This window comes from Hippoglossus stenolepis, chromosome 13 (genome assembly GCF_022539355.2).
Source record: "Hippoglossus stenolepis isolate QCI-W04-F060 chromosome 13, HSTE1.2, whole genome shotgun sequence".
NCBI lineage: Eukaryota > Metazoa > Chordata > Actinopteri > Pleuronectiformes > Pleuronectidae > Hippoglossus > Hippoglossus stenolepis.
Window position 1 is genome coordinate 17,968,566 of NC_061495.1, and position 25,527 is coordinate 17,994,092.

Sequence of the window (25,527 nt, forward strand, 5' to 3'; positions counted from 1 at the left end):
AAAGTGTCAAATTCAACACTGGCATGAGCTGGGGAGGGTGAGGAAACGTGCTTCCTCGGGGAAATAAACGTGGTAACTTTTCGCATGAACTGTGCACTGCGCTGTAAACAAGATTAGAATAGCTGAGTCGAGGGATCAGGTCATTTGTGACTTAACCTAGCTTTGGTTTCCTTCGAGGCCAGCGATCAGCGGCCACCTCGGCCTATCACGCTCATTCCTCCGCAGCATAGTCCACATACCAGGGAGGATACATAAATGTACTGAGCAGTGGTTGTAAAAGAGGATTTCATTCATGCTATTCCTGGTTTCAAGGAGGAAAATTAAGCTTTTGTTTCATGACAGCAGGGATAAGCCAGCTCAAAGTGCACAGTGAGTTTACCTTGTACAGTGCTGTGCCCAATAATCCCTCGAATGCCTTGAAGTTCAGGTGAGGTCCATCGTAGACTCTGTCGCACTGAGCTCTTCTGCCGAGCCAGAAAATGGTGATCAACACCTGGAGAGAGGAAATCAGACATGTAAGGGAAATCCAGTTCTTATCGGACACAATCAGATCATAGTGATACCTTCATACCCTCACTGGTGAATGTTCTGTGCGGTGCTAAAGCAGGTGATTGTTATGAGCTGGGGTCACAGCACCCTCTTGTTTCCAGGCTCATCCAGAAAACTCTGCTCTGCTGCCATTTGTGTGTGTATTATTCGGTCGGACGGGGACATGTAATGCCCTACATCAATTATGCTGGTCCCCCATCACACATGAAACCATTCAGACTGACAAGTCAGCTCTTTGGGTTTATGCCATGCAAGTTCAAAATAAATGATTATTGTTGCAGCGATGAGGCTGTGATGACAGACGCAGTGTTTCCTGCTCGGGCTGAGCAAATAAACAACATTAATAATTATCGCAAGAGTTTAAAACTACGACCGTTACTCAGGAGCAAATATGAAATAATAAAGTGACATTTATCGTGATAATGATCGATATCTACTGACATGAAAATGTTTATCTTGATATAATTGAATTGTCCAACCCTATTTCCTGCAATGACGTCACTTGCAAATGATACTTGAAGTACAATCTATGACTAATATCACCTGATGGGAAAAATATCTCAGAGAATACGAGCTGTGTTAAATCAACCTCCTCATCCTTATGTCATGTCTCTGTCCTTACAACTGCAAACTTACAGGAAAGACCTTAAAACCAAACTAAATGAAGGAAGAAGACATTTCACCAAGATGAAAACAGATCAAATGTTTTAGTCTTTTTTTTAAAAAAAAAGTTTTTTTCTTAATTTGTTTTGGGGACACAAACACATTGTAGTTACTTTCCCAGGCACCTGATCTGGTATTGAGTGCAGGAGAAGCTCGTCTGTCTCCTTCCATAAACTCATATGACAAACTCAGGGAGTAATGTAAATAACACAGATCAATTATTTACTTTTACAAGTTTTCTGTCTGTCTTTTGACATATTGAGCCTGGTTGGAATTCTGGTTGTCTAATTTCATCACATTACCCTTTGGATATAGCGTGCACGTTGTGCAAGGCGTCCATGTGATCTCTTAGTGTGACACTCACAAGAATCTGGAGGAAAATCTTTGTTTTATTAAACCGCTTACAAAAATTTTACCTATTTAGAAAAAGTGTGTGCAATAGAGTAACCAATATTTTGATGGTTCACTGAAAGTTTTGTGTTGGACATCTAAATGTTAATGTAAGTGCATGATTGTACATGTGATGAATTAGATCATTACAGAGGCACAAAATGCGGTAGGGACAAATAAACTGTTCTCTAATGATGCCTGAATACGACGGTCTCTGGAGATAAATGATGTTTAAGGATTCAATCAGGTCCACAATTCAAACATCTGGAAAAGAGACAAACAGAAGACATGGTTGATATTTGCTCACTCACATTTTTCAGCCTCCGGTTGGTCTCTTGATGCCTGCGAGAGACAGAGCAGAAAAGAGAGGTGTATGTGTATGAGAGGAAATGACAATAAAAGGGGGTCTGTGTGTTAGAGGCAATGAAAGAGCTGGAAAGTGAAAGCACAATCCAGACGACTGTCAGCCCTTCACTCACTCTCACACAGCAGAAACAAAAGCAGAGGGCAATAACAACTACACTTTTCTGTAAAAAAAATAAAAAAGGTAGGATTGAACGACATCTGTGTGCGTATTTTTCTACTTATCGCAAAATCAAGCAATTGCAGGAACTTTTAGTCTTTCAAGTTTAGGGTCATAAAAAGAGCCCAAACAGATGATAAAAGTAATGACTGAAAATACGACATTTGAAAACCAAACAAGGCTCCACTGTTGGAGAACCAGAGCTTTAAGCAGCGACGCAGGGTCACACAGACTTTCAGTCATATTTCTGGGGTGTGACAGTCAGCAAATCACTTTCCCAGGAACACGTCTGTTCGCTCTTGCTCCTGCGAAACCAAACAACGGCCCCAGTCTCAACCTGCGGGCCTGATATTACCTTTCTGCTGTGTGCACACTGAGAACCTGTCACCTAGGTTGACTGTAGTGTCTATTTAACGAGGCCTATAAACAGTGATAAACAGCTACAGCACATAAAGTCTCCACAGCAGTGACAGTGAGGAGGATATATAGTCTGCTTCACATCCTTCCTGCTCTCATGTGGTAATGGATAGTTCTGCCCATGAACACTTGATTTCTTACAGGCCAGTCCCCTCAGGCGGAGCCGGCGGAACTCCTGCTGAGAGCGTGATGCATGTAGGTGCGCCCGAAATGACTGCCTGTCAATCAAATGGGTTCAAGTCAGTTGCTTTAGGTGAAGGAAACAAGCAAGGATTCATAATAAAACACGCAATTTTAATCTTAAACTGATTTCTGAGATTTTGAGCCCGAGTTAAAATGAGTTAACTTAATATAAAACATAATAAATATGAGTTTAGGGGCGAACATTTCTCAGATTGATTTATATGAGTAACTGCTCAAATGATTCATACATATCACCTCTCCATCCCACAGATCTATCTCATGACCCAACTGGAAGTATCCTACGTCACTAACATGCTGCATGTGCGTCGATGCATCAGTGTTACACAATGTAATTATGTAATACACTCACAGGGGCCATTTTTTAGGTTCTCTTACTTTCGTACTTTGGTACTAAACCTGTAGTAACTGATTATTTGGCAATTTTACGGTATTTATTAACCAAACATTGATATTTCATTATTGGTAGTAAACTTGTCATCATACGCTGTATACAAATACACATGTTACCTAGCAACCCTATCATTCCTTTGACAAAGGTATTTTTTCAGCTGTGTTCTTGGTCCCTAAATGATAAATACTGCACTGTATTTAACAGCTAGCTGCTAACTGCATCTGTCTGTGGTTTGGTGCTGAGCTGGTGGTGCACAGTGATATTTCAGACTTTTTTATTTCACTGAAAACACCTGCCGACTGCAACCAGATTCGATGCATATGAGAACAGTGAGCGTGAACCATGCAGCAAATCGCTGTAAAGCCGAGCGGACGGATACTTCTCTGTAGGTTCATCACCACAAGAGAATACTTCTACACCATCAAAATGTGTTTTTGCTACAATGTTCTTATTAAAATAGTGTTTTTAGCTGTTTGTTGACACTGTTTGCTTTGAATGCACAACCTTTACTTGTAATAGAGTATTTTTACATTACTCTGTCGGTTCTGAGGATCTGAGCACTTCTTACACCACCGACACCATTTAACTGGATGGGAAGCAGCTCAACTTTCCCACCAGCATGCGTCATCTCACACCAGGGGTTTCCAACATTCTTATTCCCCAGCGGTGAAAAACTGAAATGGGCGTTTACCAATTTGGCATATTACAAATTTATGGACCCAATAAAAGCAGCAGCAGGAAAAAATGCCCTCTCTTGTGTGGCTTGGAACACGGTCACAACGTTTTAAGATTATAGCAGTGGCAGCCAGGTCCAGAAAATAAGCTGAGCTGCAGTGTACCAAAACTACCACCACATCTCTCTTAATGCTCATTTATGGTTCGGGGTAATAGCTTAAGAGAGGAGAAAATAAAAAGGGCTATTTTCAGGCCTTAAGGGCCTCGGGACATTACTGTAGTCTGTTGGAATCAGCTGAGCACTCATATGACTGAGCACAAAACGTCACCAGACAAGCTCTTTACAGAGAGCACAGGTTAGGAATAACTTCTCTGAAGTAGTAATAGTGTTTGAACTATGCTGAGCAGATGCTCGTCTGACATTTGTGAATACCACAGTTCACTTGAGTTAACAAGAAATATGAGGTCAAATAGATAGAACAAAAAATGTGCAACAGACGTTTAGTGAGGTGCCCTGAGACAATGTGGTCCAGTAGGTATCCAGAGTTCTGACAGTTAAACCCTCCGGCTTGACAAATGAACGGGACGTCCACAAGACATTTTTCTCAGGCTTTATCCTCAACCTCTGACATTCATATCTTCACACTCTTGCAGAGGTCAAAGGGTGAGAGACGTCAAATCCATCTCCAGACAGTGACTCTTCATCTGACCTCCAGTAGAAATCCAAAAGATCCACAGACACACAAGTGCAAGTCAACATCTGGAGGTCAACTTCTGCTGCTACACAACCATCAACCGCACAATGTCAAACACGTGGAAAATATCAGACAACAAGCTCTTGAAAAATGATCAAAATTACTTTTATACTGTTACAAACACATCATAACAAGTATGCTTTTCTAACATAACAGGCTTGTCATCACTTTTTGCCAAACTTGAAATATTAGATTTTTCAGTGAAACTGCGTGTTCTGCCAACGCAAACCAGAGACAAAGAGAAAGATACGAAACGAAAGCCACCATTCAAATGTTAGACAAACAACTTGTTAATGAGATTTTCTATCATGTCAATCACTTTCCTTTGCCGCCACAGAGCCCCAAAAAATGATAAGATCTACAGCAAGAAAATAAATCTACAGGAAAGAAGCGAGATGACATAATGTGACAGAGTCCATGCATTTCCACTAAAAACACCGCGGCAACAGCAGACAAAGATCTAAGCCTGTGTTTACGATCTGAATCCTACCTCAGCAATGAAGATCCCTTGCTCTCGTGCGGGCAGTAACAGCAGATGTAAAATCCTTTTATCTATTCTTGCATTATCATAAAAATACCTAAGCTCTTATGAGTCTTACAAAAATAGACGTGTTCTGAACAGAGGGATCAGCTGCGGGTGAGACAGTGTCGGGCATCATTGTGTCACACTCGTCACAGACACTGCAGCCTCTGTGAGTCAGGACACAGGGTGAGGCTGGCATTTCCTTCTCCAACTCATCTACAGAGCACAACTATAACCCTTGTATTGGCCGTTTTTGTATTTATACAGCTGTGGCCTGGTCCGCGGTGTAGAAACTTTATTTGGCCGTGCACCATCATTGAATAATCTGTACAGAGTTTACGAAACACTGCAATGAGAAGCGACAGCGGTGCCACATATTAAAATGTGGAACCAGAGCAGTGCCAGCTCAGTGAGCCACACCCAGAACGCCAACACACGGGGCACTTCGCCCCGTCCTCTTTGCGTTGATTCAAGAGCGCTACAATATGTACAAGGTGCAATATCTCTTGATGTTGAATAAATTCTGATAAGAGGCTGTGTAGTGCGTCCAAATTTGTATGAGAAACGGCACATTCCTTCAGGTTGTTCAAACATTTGGTTTGATCCGCAGCCAAGGAGGCGATTACATAATCCACATCATGTAATCGCCTCACATAACCACTCCTCTTTCTCTATTGTGCACAGAGGTTCACTGACATTCCTCATAGGAGAAGGACATTTTTGATCTACATGCCTCTGTTGGGCAGTTTCTTTTTTGGAGAGTAGTCGAGCCCCATGTCAATAATTTGCTAAATCACGACGAGTGAGACTTTGGACCCGTCTCTGCGGGGGATTTGTTCTGTCAGTAAGTGGAGGTCACAGAGGGGAGTACATAAATTCTTTACTTCAAATAAAAAAACAAAAGAGTAAAATGAGAGTGTAAAACTAGATTACAAGTAAAGGTTCTGCCTTCAAATGTACTCTTATATTAAATACATAATTTTGTGTCATTGTTGTGAACACAATATTGACATATCAACACCTTTTTAAGCCGATATGGGGAATGAGTTATCAAACTTATTTGAACATCCAGAAGTTATGAAGAAAAACATCATCAGTCCTTTGGAGTCGTGTTCCTCATCGGGATCATGTGAACGGAAAGTTCCCTTTCTTTTTTGCTCTGTTTTTGGGTTCTACCAACTCCTCAGGGGAATATTTGGCCCTTCAGCTGATAAATCCTCCACTGTGTTCACCAGTTAGTCACCAATAATAACAGTATGTGAGAGAATGAACCAGACCATTGAAGTTATGGGCTAGGCAGCTACAATGAGCTGAAACTCACTATAACACAAAGTGAAGCTGCAGATTCGGGTCATAATTCATCACTAGGAACCTTTTTCACACTGTTTTGTAATTGATAAATATTGATTATAGCTGCTTTAACTATTCCTCAATATCAGTTGCTGTATCATAATTTTATTTAAAACATTATTATTATTATCGACATTGACATTTTTTACCTCCTTTATATGCTGATGGGTTGTAAGCTTAAAATCATATTTTATAAGATGACATGTTTTACACGTTGTGTGGTGTGTGCGTGGTTCGTGGAAGGATGTGGTATGGGTCCGGGTGAAAACCAATTAAATTTTGGTGTGGATCCGAATTACCGTACAGATCCAGGGACTTTTTTTCACTTTCTTTGACATAACGTTTTTTCAACATTTCCCTGTTTTCCCAGAGAACAATTCATGCTCGACGAAACAAATCCGGCACATTTAGAGGACTGATATCTGTGAGTGTGTGTAATTTGGTGAAGCTTGAATGAATTTAATTCATTTCCACCACTGCTCAAAGTTTACCATCTAAGGCATCTAGTTTAACAACACCTACAGTATATAAACCCTTTATTGCCTGATATGATGCTGTAACTCCTCCCACACCCACTGCAATGTACAGTAAGTATGAGAGAGACAAGTCTGAGCTTCATGTAGCTTAGACACTGAAACAGGCGGAATAAGCATTAGAGCTCCTTAGCAACAGTGTGACAGTATAATGTGTAACAGTGCAGGATAATGACGCGTGCATCCTCGGTTCCACGCGCTGTAATTTCCGCCTGTGGAGCCAGATGTCCCATTTAAGAGTTAGCTCTGTGACAAATGGCTCTTGTTGAAACATTCATAGAGGTCAAGTGTAAAGTAATCCGCTGACATTTAACGCCATTAGGGACAAGCCAGTGTGTCCTTGGATTCGTGGTCCTTCTCCGACTTGGAGTCTAGGCTGCTGAGAAGCATTTTTAGGGTCTAAAGGAAGTGGATAAAATTAAATTGAGCCTTTTTAAGATGCGTCATTTTCTGAGCAGTCTTTAGAAATGGACAGAGTTGGTCCAATGCAGCCGGTGAGTCATGAGTCCTCCAATGATGATTCAGATTCAGTCTGGTCAGCGTTACACCTCTGTGAGTGTGGTTGTCCTGGATGGAGAATGACACGTGGGTGATGTGGGGGACGCCATGTTTATCACAACAGTCCGTCATGCTACACGACAAATCTGATATTGAACGTTCTTGTGGCTGATAAACCTCTTTATCGGAGAGCAGGTTTCACAACACAAAGCAATAGAGGGAGTATGCACTGCAGATTAAGTGGTTAAGGCCAATACGACTGCAGAGCTCAAAGGTTAGAGCTGACATGCAATAATCTTTTATGGCTGTTGAAATAACACAAGCTTTTATGTATTGAGTCGTGTTCTCAGCACACGTAGCTGTTAGCAACTATCTCAAAACATCAATGTGTGACATTCAGTGTATCTCATGTAGGCTTAGTTCAATAAAACCAATCAATCCTAAATCAATGAAAGTATTTTTCAGTGGAAATACAGTTGAATCCGCTTCTTATTTTCGACTGATTAATATTAGAGCCAGACTAATAAGGATTTTTGGGGGCCCGATACAGATGTAAGGGAGTAAAAGAATTACAAAAAATTCTGATACCAATTTATCATTGGATAAACTTTATTAGAAGTAATTATAAGTAAAAAGAAGACACAAATACAACTAAATATATAACTTATGTAAGAAAATATTTTTTTAAATCTAAAATGTAAATATAAAGAACATATTTAAAATCTAAGAAATATAATTATAGAAACATAAATAACGCAGTAAATGAAGATACCGATTTGTCTCTGAAAGGCTCGTATTGGCAGATTTACATTATTTGATCAGACTCACTACTAACTAATTTGTGAACAAGTTTCTCCATTAATCTTTAGGTCCATAAAAAGTCGGAAAAAATCCCATCACAATTTCCCCAAACGTTTTTGTTATCATTTTATCTATTATCATAGAAGTAAAAGAAAACCAGTAAATATTCACATTCGAGGAGCCGTAACTAGATAAAACAATATTTTACATTTATTGCAAAAAAAACGACTTGAAGAATCACACTTTCATAGTGTTTATTCAAGTTGCTGCAGATACCCAAGTTAATGACGGAAATTAAATGTCAGATTGTTGCTTTAAAAGGCTTTTGCCAAGAAAAGCTAATAATAGAAGTGTAACAGTGAAAATCAGCACACAGCAGCAGCAGGCCCCCCATCACTGCTGCTGAACCAGAGAATAGGGAAGCTGAGCGAAGCACCTGTCAGACAGGGTTTAAGGGAGTGGCAGTTGGACACACACCAGGGGCAAAGACAGCTGATAGAAACTTCTCTCTCTCTCTCTCTCTCTCTCTCTCTCTCTGCTCTGTTCATTTGCCTATACTCTCTGATAGGTAACATTGAAAAACGTCCACTGGCTGCAGCCATGTTTGGGATTATCTCCTCGTGTTACTCTCCGTGTGCCATCTCCTGTTATAAATACTGCAGCTCGGGAACCACATAATTGGGCCCACAAACACAAACACCTCCACATTTTTCTACTTGTGTAAAGTTTTAGCGAAAGAAAAACTGTGGGGCCAATGAAAACAGGCTGCGAGAGCGGGTGGAGACATTTCCCCTGTATAATTCATCACGACTGACTCACGAACAAAGCAGCTGGAGGAGGTTCATGTAAAAATGAGAACCTGCTACTGTCGAGCATATTTGAGGTGAGCATTAGTGTCTGCAGCAGCAATCAAAGACACACAAAGTATGTTCTGTATGTGTTCTCTTCCGAATGAACGGAATCCTTGACAAACCCTACGTGACAAAGTCACCACAGGAATAATAAATGAAGTAAATAACACTTCTAACAAAATCTACAAATCTAATGCACAGCAACAAAAATAAACAAACGCAGTTCAGCCCCAGACACATGTGGGTGTGACCCTCAGCCACAGAGTTTTGGGTTTGGTGGGTTTTGAGGCAGTAAGGCCCCTTCTGTGGGGAGTAGATTAGGAAAGGAAACTTCTGAAACAACACACTATTTACACACCGTGTATCCTCTGGGCTCAAATGAGGATCTGTCCTTGTCTTGTGTTTTATGAAAACACGCAGTCGTTCTTGATCTTTGGATTGTTGGTTGTTTTTCCTGTTGACATTTGTCTTAACTTGTAAAACCTGGTATTTACATAGATTATTCACTCCAGAAGTTCAGAAACCATAACACTACAGTGGAAAAGTACTTGATTACAGGTAACATTCAACATGTAATCCAGTCACACCCCCGTGTTTCAGAACCGCACAGAGAGCCTTGGGCCGAAACATTTCTTTCTGCTGCTGTGCGTGTTACCTAAAGTGTTATAAACATACTGTATCTGCAAGTGTTGACATGTTTTCTTTCTATTCCTGGCCCCCATTACACTCTGAAGACGTTTGATTTCAGCACACAACTTCTTTTGTTCAAAAACCACAATCGAAACCAGTAACCACACTCAAACTTTCACATGCACACACACAAATACACAAGTGAGAGAGAATGTACTAGAGGGAGACAACAATCTATTAAAAGCTCCTCAACCATGAGTCCCGATACCATTCCAATCAATCCTGCCAGTCAAAGTGACTCCCGGCTCCTAAAAATAGGACTTTGAGCCCCGGTCTGACCAAACCCCCGCCTGCAGGCGGACAGAGCCGAGCTGCAGGACACTCAGAAAAGTGGTTTTGTGTTGCTCATTCTAAGGATTTGATGCAGAAACACAAATTTCACAAATGCAAGATGAAGTAGAGTCATATTCTATGGAACAAAGTCTAGTTGTAATTCTTCATCTCAGAATAAATTTCAAATTGCTTTCAACTTTAATTTAATTTTGAAACTATTTGCCGCCAATATCACAGTACAGGATTACGCAATGGGGTGAACGTCTGATAACGAAACCGGGGCATGAGGTTTATAAAAGTTTATCTTTGTATTTATGACACTGGAACAGACATTTAGCATTTAGCCAATACAGCAATAATGATACTGCTGGGAGAGGGTGAGGCTCAATAAACAACCGGCAGTTTGTTCATTTAGTACCAGTGTATGTACAGTACATCTGCCCCTGTGTGTGGCCTCAGCATGAATATTAGTCAAATAGAGATTACTGACATTCTCTGGTGGATCATGGTAGAAACGTTACTTGAGGCTGTGGTAACTTTTCAGAGAAACATCCGATCTGACCTTAATTGCACAACTGCGTGCGATGCCAAGTGACACACAGTTGACAGATACACACAGCGTTGAGAGGACCACAACTTCATTACATCATGTTGCATTATTTTTCCAAACTAAAATGTTGTATTTACCAGTGACTGCTTACGTTTAAACAACCTGCTGATGAAGCACTTAACCTCCACAGTGTTGTAAAGCCACAGACAGTGTGGATGAACTGTGCTCTGCTTCCTGAACACACACACGCCGGTGTAAAGGCTGAACAGGTTGTTCTACATACGACATCCCTGTCTGCCTGGCACACTATTGACACAATAACAACTCTCTAAAACAAGAAAATAACAAACACTATAGAAGTATCATGAAATCACCATCCTGCATGCAAAGTTGTGCATCATCTAAGCTGAACTTCTTTCTGTTTAAACACGTAACAGCTATCTACTCTCACATCTCATTTTTTAGCTGATTTGCTAAACACGCAACAAAACAAGTGAATCTAATCAGCTTTCTTTCAATCAGATCAGAGATTCTTTCATTCTGCACATCCTCTGTTCCACCGACTTGTGTGTTTTCACACCTCAACACCTCCATCGCGTTTCAAAGACGCACACGGAGCAGCGCCGTGCTTCAACAGGTGCGGGCTCCTACAGGAATACTGTACACGCACACTGAAAATAGCGCTGACCTTTTTTAACACCTCAGCAGTTAAACTTGATTCAAGGCTCACGCGAGGAGACATGTGGTTTGGAATAATGCGAGTGTGTGTGGGGATGGTGTGGAACATGTAAACATTCATCCCGGCAGTGCAGAAGAATGGATGCATACATCGATCAGCCACAAGATTAAAACAAGTAACTGTGGATGATTGGTGTATGACCGTGGCCTGATTTGAAGGAGTTGATTCCGACCAAAGCGAAAAAATACACAGATCAGTGTAACCAGAAACTTAAAAAGCTAGATAAATAATAGAAGAGTCAAAATCATGAATTGGTGTCAGTTTAAAAGACAGATCTCATCTCTGTGAACGACAATGATGCGTATCAGAGAGTAACTTACTTGACTGTAACTCTCGTGGATAAGTCCTGAAGATCTCCGGGGTGGAAGAGCTGAGCCTCCTTTAGTCCAAGCTTGCCGCAGGCCCTGAGGAAGACGTTGAGGTTGTCCTGGACAAAAGGAACAAAGTAGGGATGAGGAGGTTGTCCACTTTCAGGAGCAAAAGACTAATCACTGAAGAATTCTCTAGCAGGGATGGCAGGGACACCGCCTGCAACTCATTGCTTCCAAAGTTCATATCCAGAGAGCGGAGACGGATGGGGAGGAGCATGTGTAGCAGCAAATAAGAAGTGACCCAGTGCAGAACACACAAACACACACATGCGGGGTGGGGTGGGTGGGGGAGGCTGCGTGACAGGAGCTGAGTGACAGCAGCAAAGCTACCTGTGGGCTGGGCAGAAGGGTGGGGACGGAGCCAAAACCGGGAAGGATGACATCAGAGCTCTGTTGAAGCCCCACCCAACCGGCCATGCGAGTGCAAAAATGACAGACACAGGCAGCACACTGCCATGCCGTCGTCTCCTTTCTTCTCACACCCTGAAACTGTCCCCTCCCTTTCCCGGCCAAGCCCTTTACTCGAGAATACCTGTGGAATCTGCGGGGTGGTGGAATATTTTGGAGACATTCTGTTGCTATGAAACATGAAGCCCGGGTGACAGAAACTGACAAATATTTCCCCTGAAGCGACTTGTGAGGACATGGGAGTGGAAGGACGGTTTCTCCTCCTCGTTCCTGTATATGATTCATTTTATGTTGCGTACGTTTTGTATGAGGGCACATGCTTTGTACAGATGTGTGAGCACAGTGAAAATACATAATCTCTCCATAAATACTCATACACTTCATACAAATCTTAACCACTAAAGCACCATTCCTTTCTGGGGTTATGACTTCTTCACTCGTGATCCCGGCTGTCTTTGTTTATAAGTCTGCACTTCCCATCGGGACTTAGTGCTTAAACAGGGTTTCGTGTAATGACACATGGTTTCATCGTGGGCTAGAATAATTAAGGGGTAGCTCGTTCTATATTTAAATGGCAAACATGCTTATTAGCAAATGGTAGGAGAGCTGACCTCTCGCTGCAGGCATCTCCTGCTAACAGCTTTGCTTGTCCTTCAACGGCCCTTTGACAGGCCCTGCAGGTCACCGCGGGGCCCCTAGAGGTCAAGGATCAAACCCACCCTCCTCCTCTGTACGGAGGTCACTGTTTAGTCATTATGTCACTGTAAAGATTTTCTCTTCTCTTGCGTCATCTGAAGATATTTTGATCATAAGTGAGACCTCTCTCGTCACTTGTGCATGTAACATAGCTCACTTGTGCCTTGCTATTCAATGCATGCAGCATGTACAGTCTGAAATGTGTCTCTTTACCTCAGACTGTAACAGCAACAACACAACAGTAACTTTAAAATCATCAGCGCGTTAGATATGATTATAACCTTGAGTTCGAATGTTAATTATCCTCATTACTATCAAACCAAAAGCCCAACAGTCAGTCCCAGAACATGCAGAGATAATGATGTTGAAAGAATGTTATGCTGACTTGTGCCTGAACATAATCCTGCTAAATATGCTGTAACCATCCAGCAGCCTCTAATCCTCTCATGCAGACTTGAGGACCCCCTGATTTAAGCAAGTCACACTAAGAAACGGAATCAGACTCTAAAAGGTGTTTGGTTTGACATAAAAGTCCATCCCACTGGTTTCCATTGTGGTCACTCTATTTCTTCAACTGCATTGTTTCACCAAGATGTGCACGCTCTACAATTACCCTCAGCTGACCCCTCGCACCAAGCAAGGCTATGGTTAAGATATCAGGCTACACATTTTCCAATCTTGTCACAATAAACCAGAGAGGACACAGAATACGTCTGAAACTGGCCCAAAAGAAGGATCCTGTTCCGATCCAGTCATAACACGCACACATACAACGCCAACACAGTAACAAAACATGGTCAAATGCCTGTCGTTGCACAGATGATTACACATTTGAATCAGTAAAGACTCCCTCAGGGCCACTGAGATCGTTCATCTCCTCCCACTGCTACCTCAACTCACCAAGGAGTTGATATGTGGGAACATCCAGCACTATCTCCATTACGGTCTATTTACGGCACGCAGCGTCAGATGGAGTCATCTTTGACTGAAGCCCAGTCGCTCCTCGAATCCAGGCCCCCACTCATGTGCCGGCTTCCTGCCCAGCAGAACCGGGCCCGAACCATGACTCAAACCCACAGCTCAGCGTGATCAACAACAGGCAGAGAAGTCTGCTGACATGGGAAACATTCCCTTGGACGCAAGTGAAGCCAAAGAAAAGGGCCGGGTCTGGAGCCAGTGTTGCTAAATATTCCACAAAACCAGAGATTTCCGTTTCGTTCCCCTCTTTCCCTCACTGGGCCCTTTATCCTGACCGAGCTGAAACTTGGTGTGGGAGCTGAAATCTCTCAAAAACTATTATGAGAGTGAAAAACATTCATATCTGATTGTTAAACGAGGTGTTTGCAAGGTGATTACAGTCGTTCTCTATTATCTGGAACAGTCCTTTTTCTTACATTGGCCTTTTTTGGAAGCTCAGAATACAAGAAGAATCTCCGGTAAAGCCCAGTGGAGACAGGTAGCATGTGTACATTGAGACAAACCCTATAGCAATAACCTGCATTACGTGGGGATAAATGTCTTAAGATATTCATTAACTTGTTGATTTACTTTGGAATTTGAGAGAGAGCGCGGCTAAATTCTTCCCTCCTCGTCTGTATTTACAGAGATGAGAGATAGAGGACGGAGAAGTCTACAACAACACAGCTTTAATACTTTGGGAGAAAAGCTGATTCTCACAGCGGAGCGAGAGTGAGTAATGTTTGTTTGGAGAGCGCTCTGCTACTCGCCGTGTGGTTGGCAGTAACTGATCGCCGCAGGGCCAACCAGCAGCCTTCACATTTGCGGGAGAATTTATGATCAAGTGGTTTAAGGTTTATGTCCAAGCCTCGGAAATACCACACCAGTGCTACTGGAGGAGATACTTTACCTCATTACCTCAGCAGGTGCCCGGCCTGTTAGATTATCAAGCCGTCCAAAACAAACTGCCAGGAAACATGATTTGTGTCATAACACAGATATGCTGGTGCAGTGTTTGGTGCTGGAAATACTATGTTTACTGTTTACAAGTGCCAGGCCGTTTCGTCCACTGCCAGCTTGTCATTGTCCTGCCAAACATGTTGAGCGTTACTGATCCCACCAACACACACTGGCCGGGTTAGGGTTGGGGTTCTCCATAATTCCTCCAGACAGCTGGACTCAATTACTCCCACAAGAGAGAGAGCTTTGTGAGGGATGGGTTAAAGGTACGACTTTCAACCCTCTACTTCCACAGAACTTGTATGTTGACACTCCCAAAACATACATTATGACCTAGTCACCGTGGCCACAACCGGCTGAGCCACAAGACAGAGCCAGGGAGAGAAAGCTGATTCAATAACACCTAATGGCATGAACCAAACTCTTCTGACTTCCCATCAGTCAATCATAAACTCAATTATCATACCAGTATAAAGATTTCTTTCCGGTTCTATAGTTCTTCTTCTCGTAGTTATGATTGAACGCAGCCTAAAGCGGGGCAGACATCATGTTTAGGGTTCACTGAAATGTCGGCGGTGGCCTTTCAAGCCGCACGTTCACTGAACTTATTAGTGCGGATGGATATGCGGAGCGACGAGCCACTGAGGCAGACACCCCTCGCTCACTGGCAGCTGTGCCTCAGACCTGTCACAAGTCAGCTCGACCGCTGCATCTTTCACCGCCTCCTATCACATCTTAACACGCTACGTCATCACCTGAACATGGGAAAACACCAATAATAGGAGATAGAACTGTGCATGAAGAAAACTAGTGTAAAAATATCTTTTAAAATAAATATACGCAACATCCCGTGACTCAAATTTAGGCTGAATAAACATTTTAAAAGTCTTACCAGTCCAGCGATCGGCGTGGGCAGCCTGTTAACCCTCTTGACGACACCAGGCCTGATTTTGTTGATCAGACTGTGAGCAGAAGAAGGAGACACAACATTATGGAGAGGAAGGGTTGTAAGTGAAAGCCACTGGCAATTGGCTAGACTGGTCTAACTAGTGAGGACTGAACAAAAAAAGATGTTGCAAAACCTTGGTGTTGTGTGTTTACGAGTGGGTTTAATGGTGGCCACCTGGCTCCAGTTTAGTAAATGGTCTGTGCCGCACCGCGATGTAAACACACTGGGTCCCTCTGCTCCTAAGACATACCCTCTTCCATTGAAACGGCCCCAAACAAACCATGAATAACCACATATCATCCCAGAAGAAGAGTGGGGATTATTTTTTTAAAGGGCAATGCGATCAAAATGGTACTGAATTGGTTTGTTTAGCTAAAGTGGTAAAAATGTCCATAATCTTCTACTTAAGTAATAGCAGTAATACTGCACTGACCAAATTCTTAATTACAAATACAAGGCATATAATGAGTAACAAAACATCCTCAGAATAAGGCTGCATTTATTTTTTATCTTTATTATTATTATTTTAATGATTAATTACATAACAAACAGTGAAAATATAGAATATATATAAATACAGAGCTTAAGACGCCATCAAAAACCTACAAATACTGAATATACTTTAATATGATATGAGAAACAAGTGATCAATAGCTGGAATAGTCCAATATATAAAAATATTCTTATTCATCATTTATTAATTAATTTATGATCAAAATAGATTCCAGATTAATGTTCTGTTGATTCATAGTTTCAGTTCTGACTCAAGTCATAACATTTTTTCATATATACATATTGGCTCCTGACACAATGTTATAAACATGACAGATGCACCAATATGCCAACAGCATCGAAAGATGTGGCTGCTCAAAGTTAAAGGGACTATTTCATATTCTGCTGAATGGTTAAATCCACTGTGTAACAATGCAATATATTCTATAGGTTGATCATTTGTGTTTTGTGTGTGAAATCACAATCTGTAACGAGACAAAAAGGTGAAACTTTAGCACCATTTGCTTGCTTTTTGAAACTTAAAAGTTCAACGTGAGGCGAAATAATTTGTTAAAGCAGGTTTTTGTTTGCAGCCGTCTCAGCAGGGATAGAAGCAGTTGGAACAGGGCGATGTAATACTTTACAAGGGGAGGACATGAAGCAAGAATGCACAAGGTATTTGGGTCAGTCACAACAGAAATCATAATTTCATCAAATAACACACTCTGTAAGGAGGTAAGTGGCCAAGTGGGACATAATCATCTGGGCAATCCCCACTAAAGATTACTTTCCAAGTAGTTGTGACAGGTTAACCACAACACAATGGGAACAGAGGCTGATTTCCTTCTGTGAAAGTGATTTAATCGCCGTCTTCCTCTTGCTCCCGCTGAGAAAACATGGACAGCCCTGTGAACGAAAGTGTCTCTGTTGTTCTCTGAGAGGGAACAAACAGCGGAGCCAGGCTCAAATCAGCAGAACGAGGGGGCTTCATCTTTGAACCGATGCCAATAGAGGTTTGGAAGATTCTGCATGGGCAGCCGGCAATTACAGCTTCCTGCTGATTCGTGCAAATCCCATCACTGTGTCCGTCTAGTGCTGCCCACACACACAACTGCACAAAAGGACATTGATGCTAAACTTCGCTCTCACACATCCCCGATCTGAGGGAAGCCACAACTCCACAACTCTCAGAAGAGCATCAATGTGAAAGCCAATTCTGCGGAGATAAATTTGTTCCTCCAACTCATCAAAACTCTTGATGCACCCATGGGTAATGAGAAAGCAGGGTGCCCCGGCTCTCCGATGTGGTTTCTGGCTGGAGGCTTCCCATTCACGACACAGCTTTTCACAGTTCTCATTAAAGCAAGGATGGCAATCTGCCCGTCCACAGATCTGTAACATCTGCTAAACAGACAACATGGCTCCTCCTGGAATAGATCACACTTTATATTCTCAGACAAGACCACAGAGGGCAGATCTGACACTGGAAAGATCAAATAACTACATAATACAAGCTCTATTGTGCCGAAACAGTGGCTCACTTCATGTGGCCGACAAACAAACAGCGCCCGGCGAGGGGTCTGCCTGGGAAATATCAGTAACACTTACGTCGGAGCGCAGACCTGGAGGAGAGCAGAGGGCTTCCATATGAATGAGTGGCTTAAGAGAGGCGCCTGGTAAAAGCAGAGTACTTACTCACACAGCAGAACTCCATTCTCCAGTGCTGATCGGAAGTCGTTGCTCCCGAATGTTTTCTTGGTCACTGCCTGGAAAGAAAACGGATACAAAAACAGTGAGGAAAACAGCAAGAAGGGTTGGGTGAGGAGAGGAGGCGGGGGTTTGGGTGTGTGTGTGTGTGTGGTGTGGCAGGGAGGCTGGAGAAGAAAGGTAGGATGTTGAGAACAGTAGGAGAGGAAGTAAGAGGTATTTCCTCCTGCGTTCCTACAGTGGCTCAGGAACAGAGTTAAAGCGCAGACCTTCAGGTATTTCTCCTGGATTCCTGCAGAGGTTTGATTCTTCTCACTTTAACGCTAAAACCACTGGTTAACGGGAATAGCGGTGCTAAAACTGTGCTGGAGCCAGCGTGCCCAAGCCGCAAGGCTATGGCAGCATCTGGAGGAGCACAACGCTGGGTTATAGCCTCATGCCTTTCCCATGATCTCAAACCACCACTGCAGGAACACTTAGAGCCACTATGGAGGCAAACATACACACACACTGCATGAGGTGCAGGTACACAAACTTAAAACATGGGTATCTACAGTACACGAATGTTAACGTAACACTTGTCTGTACAACTTAATATCGACAATCTGTGTTTCCACTTAAAGACAATAATAGTTGCGTATTTTCATTTTCATGTAAATCTGCAGGTTGTTGGCCCATTATGTTCGTGTTGATGGCCGCTCCTTAACAGAGCTTCCTGTTTTGTTTGGTTAAGAATGTTTCCACAATCAACTGCTTCACCAATCAGCACCTGAGCTACTGAATCCAACACAAACAGATACAATACAGAGTTAGAGTCTACTTCTACAAGTTCTGCACGATCTTCTCTATTTGTAATATTACAAAATGTTCTGCATCTGGATGTGTATAGTTTTGATAATTACAAATGGATGCAAACAATTTCTGCATAGTAAGTGCTGTACTTCATGAGTAAATATCAAATACGTTCCATAACACCCCATCTTGCATTGTCTAGAAAAAGGTTTTAAAAACATTCTTTAACGCATTCCAAACACTAACAACTTGTTTCTCGGCCCGTGGCCAAACTACATTTCTCTGATGTCTGCTAAACTATGCAAAGTGTCAAACAAACAAACTGGGCTGAGAACTCAGCAGAAGTTGTGACTACACGAGCAGCCACTATGTCATCGTGTTTTGCTGCAGCATTAGGTTCTGCACTAGTTGCTGTCTGAGGATGTTTATTAGAGCCTGACCAATATATGGATTTTTGGGGGCCAATGCTGAGACCGACATTAGGGAGTAGAACATTTCCCACACTAACATATCCGCTGATATATGTATTAAAAAGACTGAAATGATTCCTCGGACGCTGTTATCAAACCTTCATGACAAAGATGATGTCATCGAGGCTTGATATTTTACAGTTTACCGCGTACTATTTACAAATACAAAAATACAAAAGAAAACACAAATACAAAGAAAATAAAGAACTGGAAGTATGGAAAAATAAACATCTTTTTATATAAAATGTTAACATTAATGCACATCTGAAATGTTTACTCTCTAAAATTAAAGTTTTCGTATTGACGCATATCGGCAAACATAAACGTTAGTACGACATCTGTGAAAGCCTCATATCGGCCAAATGATAACTAAGTCAGGCTCTAATGTGTATTATTTTGATAATACTCAAAACAAAGTGGTGTTATATGCATAAATAGATGAGTAACTATGATGTGAAAAACACTATTATATGGTGTTTGGTTTAAAATCTGAATTGGATAATTTATACAACCAAGAAAACAGATGAGCAAACAGATTACACTGCAGGAATATAGTAAGGTAGGACAGCTGTCATCAGCTTAAGTACATACACACAGACAGACGCACAAACAGCCAAACAAGTTGGACTGGTTGTGCCAACCAAATTGGTAAAATGTGCCTTGGGTCTAGGGTTTTGTCCTTTTGTCCCTGTTTTCCTTTCAAGGATAAAGGACAAAAAACTGGAGCACTTGTTGGCCCAGCTAAGTACAGGCCGTCACGCTGAGGAGGACGGGAGAAACTGGAGCAATCGGACAGATTAAAGGGGAAGACACTATTATTATTTTTTAAAGAAACGTACACCTGAGAACACACCCTGGGTAACCCGAGATGGGCAAGGCCTCAAATACCCATCATTCCAAGAGAATTAGACCATGTTGTAATAGATGAATGAGATTAAAGCTTTGACACAGCGGCTGTTTGCAGCTACAACACAATGCACAATGTGATTAAGCTGCTATTGGGAAAAACTTTTTTTTTTTTGTTGTTTACTAAACACACAAAAGGTCTTCGCCAACTTCTCCTTCGTTGAGTAAAAAACAAAACCAGACACAAATAACACAGACAGACACACTAAGACTCACACAGCAAACTTTACAGTGCGGTGTACAGCCAGTCAGACGCTGCAGTTGACATATGAAATCCTGACCCCTACTGTTCTATGTATGTGGGGGCACCAGCTTGGATTCACATGCACGCAAACGAACAATACAGATGGAAAGGGCACAACAATAAGTGTAATTCCCTCTTTCAGTGACGCTTATAAAAGGTGTTTGTTGCTTTTATGTCTTTTTCTTGTCGAAGCTACATCACCCAAACAGAATGAATGGGTTAATTAAGATAATATCTCCTCGTCCAAGTGTGTGAGGCGGGACCCGAGCTGGCACTAAGCTGGCTGTAGCAGAACACTTCTCTAGTCTCCATCCTGGACATTAGGGGTATTAACTCCCCCTCAGACCCGGCCCTGTCTCGCCCTCTCTCTCCCCTCTGCTGAATCTGCCATGTGGAATAACGACTCTAATCTGCAGCAACACACTGCTGCTCCAATTGAACAAGGGGGCGATTTAAGGCAGGGGCAGAGATTTCAAAAACACAGATTGCCTTCCTGCAAAAATCAACCACCCTCGCTCGCTCCCCTCAAGAATGTGCGGCTGAACGCGTGGAGTCTCATGATGACCCACCCCCTCACGTTAAATGATCGAAACGCGGGACCTCGGAGTTCATTGCTGGCTCTCCAAGTGCTCTGATACATCTGTGAAATCAATTCTTATATTTGCAGTGAACCAAGAAAGGTAACTTGGGGGAACACAAATAATCAGAGGAATCAACAGGGACCGTGACCACAGCTATTGTTTATTCATGCCGGGCACTGAGGCAAATCAGTATTCAAGGTTTGTGCGGATGCAGCCCCCCCCCAACACAACCACCACCACCACCACCCAGCCCAAATAATTGTTTGCTAAAATTCTTTGTTCCTTCTGCGGAGGACGGGGAGCATGGGTCGTCGGAGGCCGACAGGGACGTCATCCAACTATTCCAGGGTTCTCGCTCAAGACAAATATAACACCGGGGAGGCCATTAGTACAAAAAAAAATAATCAGCATATCAAAATAACAGTTACACTGACATGTAACTCGGCCTTTCGTGTGAGGTCCTGCTTCATGTGTGTGTGACTGAATGCATGTGGCCTGGTTTCTAATTGCTCCCTGTGAAAACAGTTGAAATGAAAACACAGAATGTGCAGTGCCACAGTGACGTGATGAATTCTTTGTCCTATCAAAAGCTCCTGGCACAAAAAAGAACACTGTGACGTGGGTCGTGGAAAGCAGTTCCTGGCTACTGGCTGCAGGACCAGAGTGGAAGGGTAGAAAATTAAAAGAAAGGAGAGAGGTTGTGGATGGAAAATTCTGTCTTTTTTTTTACATGCGAGTGCAAATTTATTGGTGTTGGCTTCTTTTTTCTTTTCTAACTCACCTCTTGTGGCCTCTGTCCATGCAGATGGTTTTATTTTGAGGTTTTGAGATGGATATCCATCTCTGGCATTTTGTATTTGCTGCCACCCAGTAAATGGAAATGGACAGAATTTTGATACCACAGGATTGAACATACATTTTCATATACTGTATATATCACTGTTTATAGTGTATACTGTTTTATCAATGTATGTCTTGGTAAATCGAAAATTTGAAGATAAAAATATTCTCAAAAATAATGTAACTTGTAAATTTGGAGCACATTGGTCTCTGTTTTTTTTTTTTTAAATAAGCATCAGCTGAAGTTTATAAATTCCATGTTTTTCTTATGAAAGCAGATTCTTTGTGCCACACACTAGATTTCCAATGTACCCATGCTGTCTTGTTCCTGTGCAAATGAAAATTAACACCTATCTATCTATCAATCTCCCGTGTTACATGACTATCAAATCTAAAGAAATACACAGGATCGTGTTACCTGGGATTGGCTGCTTTGTTCCAGAGAATGTGAGAAACACAATATGGTCCTTTTTCAAGCAAAGACAGGGGAGCAGGAATCAAAACTAGAGCTGACACCTTAAATACAGATTACAACCTGAGACCAGATCGATTGCTGGAATGAAGCTCTGCCTTAAAAACCTGTTTAAAAGGAGGTATTCCAAGTATTCTGGGCAACACCTCGATGAATGGAGAAAACAAAGTCGTGCCCATCGCAGACCAGAACAGATAGAACTGGTATGATGTGTCTGACAATGTTGCCTGTGCTTGTTGATACTGAAACAAACACTCACATCCAAGCAACCTGTAATCATTAGATCACTGATGGCAAACTAATTTAGCTTTCACTCATAACGCCACATGTTTGTGTTGACGGACTGCCGCCATAGGATCCTGTGACCTGTGAGCGGCATTACCACCGCCACTTGTTCCTGCTTGTCATAACAGCCACACTTAAGGCCTCTGTGTTACATTAACAAGGACCTCTGTTCTTCCACCATAGGCCCTGTGGTCGCGGAGCGCAGCCCATCGGCTCTGAGGGGGGGCTGCGTTCACGGCCACGGCGGCTAATGCAGGAATGTGTCCATGTGACAGGCTTCCAGACCATTTCGTTTAGCTTTTAACAGCGGCAGCCTCACCACGCACACATGCCACTGTTTAAAGTGCTGCGAGGCCGAGCGGCTTGTTAATCAGTCAGTGACAGAATCCACAAAAAGCCACAGAGCTCTGTCTTTGAAGGGGAACTGTGCCAGAGCAGATTGCCCCCGTGTTTCCTCCATGTCAGGCCTCTCATGCATTCCCTGTAAATACAACAGCTCCACACCTTTACCTGCTCAGCTCGTTCAGCTCTCCTCACTCTCCCACAATCGCCACACACCCGGGGGCCTCAGATTATGCCCCCACCACATGTCTGAGAGCTGAGCCACTACAATGGACCAGTGTGCGAGCGTGCAGAGACACTGATGTCACATCGAAAGCATTCAGATTCACCCCTCATGAAATTAGAACAATATTTGTTTAGTTACAGCCATGCAGCAGCTCCGCGCCGCCCTGCTGGGAAGAGAATTTGTGAGATGAGGAAACATAATTCTGACCCGCTTGTAAAGAGAAGAGAAAAGAGTGAGAGTCTGGCTGAAGGCTGCATGGAAACTTTGGATAATTTGACTTTGGAGAAATAAAAGGGGCTGCTATTGAAAGAGCTGGTGAATCATTTTTTTTTTTTTGCGAGTTGCTTGCCATTTCTCATTTTGATTACCGTGTTAGAGAAGTGGGCACATGACGTCCATAAAAATAAAGTATTTTGCCACAGAGGATGAATCACCTGTTGAATCCTTTATTCTGCAAATGACACATTTTCCAGGAACATCATGTACGCCACAGCGTGGGTCTACTTAAGTTTTCTGCTCTTCTCTGACATCTTAAACCGCACTCACAAACGTTTAATCTATTCATCAGAAACCATGTGAAAGTCCCATCATTTTATGAATGCGTGCGTACAGTCCCATCTTGCGTCATTCAAAGCAGTTTCTCTTAACTGATGGGTTTATGTTCCTTCGCTATTGCAACTGGAGCCTGAAAGCCTCAGGGACATGTAGTGATGAGCAGGTCCGGGCAAGATCTGTCAATGAACAGTAATGATGAATGGAGTCTGTCTTCCGAAGAGAGATCCAGAGAAGATAAGAAGGAGACGCCAACTGATTTCTAGTAGTGGCAAAACAGAGAAGACTGGTCTCACCACCTCCCAAAGAGGAGAGGTTGAAGGCGACACATGCCTCCAGACATCTAATGGTCCATGCAGGCTGCTATTATCTGGAGCCTGGGGGCAAGAAGCTGAGGAAGCTGATCGGTTTACAGCCATACCTTCAAATAACTCAATCTGGGATGAACTGAAGGTACAAAACTTCTTCAAGGGTGACACCAGGGATTTCACGATTACCCTTTAATTGAAGCCTCTAAATCAAGAATCAACACAAAAGTAGCACAAAAAACGGAATTCCTAAAGGGATCAGCAGCTTTATCTCATCTTGATGTCATCTTGCATGGTTTTGAAATGTGTTTGCACTCACCTCAATCCATCTCTGCGCCTCTGAGAAGGCTTCGTCGCAGCCGACAGAGGACTGCTCACGCCACTCCATCACAGAAACTGATTATCCGAGCTGCACCGTCGGGGCCAATTCTGCTCCTAATGGCCCGATGACATGAATGAGGGCGAGTTTCAAACAGGCGGACACTAATGAAGCCACTTTAAAAAAAAAAACTCCTCTTTAGCGCAGACACACGAGAGCGCAGGTGAACTTTTAGTCATCACACTCCTCATTCATGAAAATATGCCTCCTATTGTTCACTTGCACCAGCTCATCAAAGGGATGAATGCAAGATGGTAACAGTCATGCACTCCCTTCTTCTTCACCGGGCGGCACCCGCCTACCTACCCGCTCCTTGCATCCGTCACACCTGCGCTGCGCTCGGCGTCCTCCACCTTTTACGCACGGGTGGAGTGGTCAGAGTGGACCCGGGGCTGGCTCACCTCACCTCGGCTGCACGGACAGGAAATGTCCTCCTTAACTTCGTGGAGGTTTAAGAGCTGCAAGAGCTGGGGGCTGCGGTGGGGTGGACGGTTTCCCAAAGTGGGGTCCGAGGACCACCCGCGGGCCCACAGCTGAACACAGGCTTGTTATTTCCACCTCTCCTGGAGGATTTCATCCGATTCCAGGGTTTTCACCGCCTCCACGGACAACAGGCGAGATGCTCAACAGTGGGATTCTATTCCCCGAACAACAAGCAGCAACACAGAATGTCCTCAGACTACAACACAGCTCCTCAGAATGACTTATAAACTACTTCAAGTCTGCTGACCACTAAACACATGGATGCCACAAAGTTTCCAAGAGTCTCGACAAACTTTCCTACTGAAAGAGGGCTCTTCGCTCCTCAAATATCTTTCCTGTAGCGCCACGCAGCGGTGGCCAGGGTGCATTGGAGAGCCTGAAAACTAAACTGACGTTACGCGTCATGCGATTAAGAGCATTGATGGTTAGTAACAATATACATGTACTCAACAAGGCTACGGTACTTTCTGCGAGGTCTTGGTGCTGTGCTACATTTATTTGACCGTTGTAGTTACTTTGCAGACTCAAATTTTCCATCCAAAACCAATGATCACCTTAAAAAAAAAAAGGTACATGCATTGATTTAAATTCCTCAGTGGTATATTAGTAGTTAAAATGAGCTCAGCCTTGACCAGCAATATTAAAATGTTACTTATATGTATATAACAACTTCTGTACAATACTGTATAGACTAATAAACCAAAGAGAAAGGAGGCTTTATGCCAAATAAGG

General features: G+C 42.7%; 1 protein-coding gene across 6 annotated transcripts in view; it reads right to left on the reverse strand.

The window, feature by feature from the left end:
* lmo7a (LIM domain 7a) overlaps positions 1-25,000 on the reverse strand; it is a 49,844-nt gene extending 24,844 nt beyond the window's left edge. For 2 of the 6 annotated variants that reach the window (XM_047342738.1, XM_047342737.1), the window contains exons 1-6: positions 24,253-25,000; positions 17,904-17,974; positions 15,660-15,729; positions 11,696-11,802; positions 1,914-1,944; positions 380-493 (exon numbers count right to left, since the gene is read on the reverse strand). In XM_047342738.1, coding sequence (XP_047198694.1) covers positions 380-493; positions 1,914-1,944; positions 11,696-11,802; positions 15,660-15,729; positions 17,904-17,974; positions 24,253-24,321 — 462 coding nt within the window. In that variant the 5' untranslated portion in view covers positions 24,322-25,000. The remainder of the gene's footprint in view (positions 1-379; positions 494-1,913; positions 1,945-11,695; positions 11,803-15,659; positions 15,730-17,903; positions 17,975-24,252) is intronic. The other 4 variants (XM_047342741.1, XM_047342739.1, XM_047342736.1 and 1 more) reach the window with 3 other exon arrangements.
* Between the last annotated feature and the right edge of the window lie 527 nt (positions 25,001-25,527).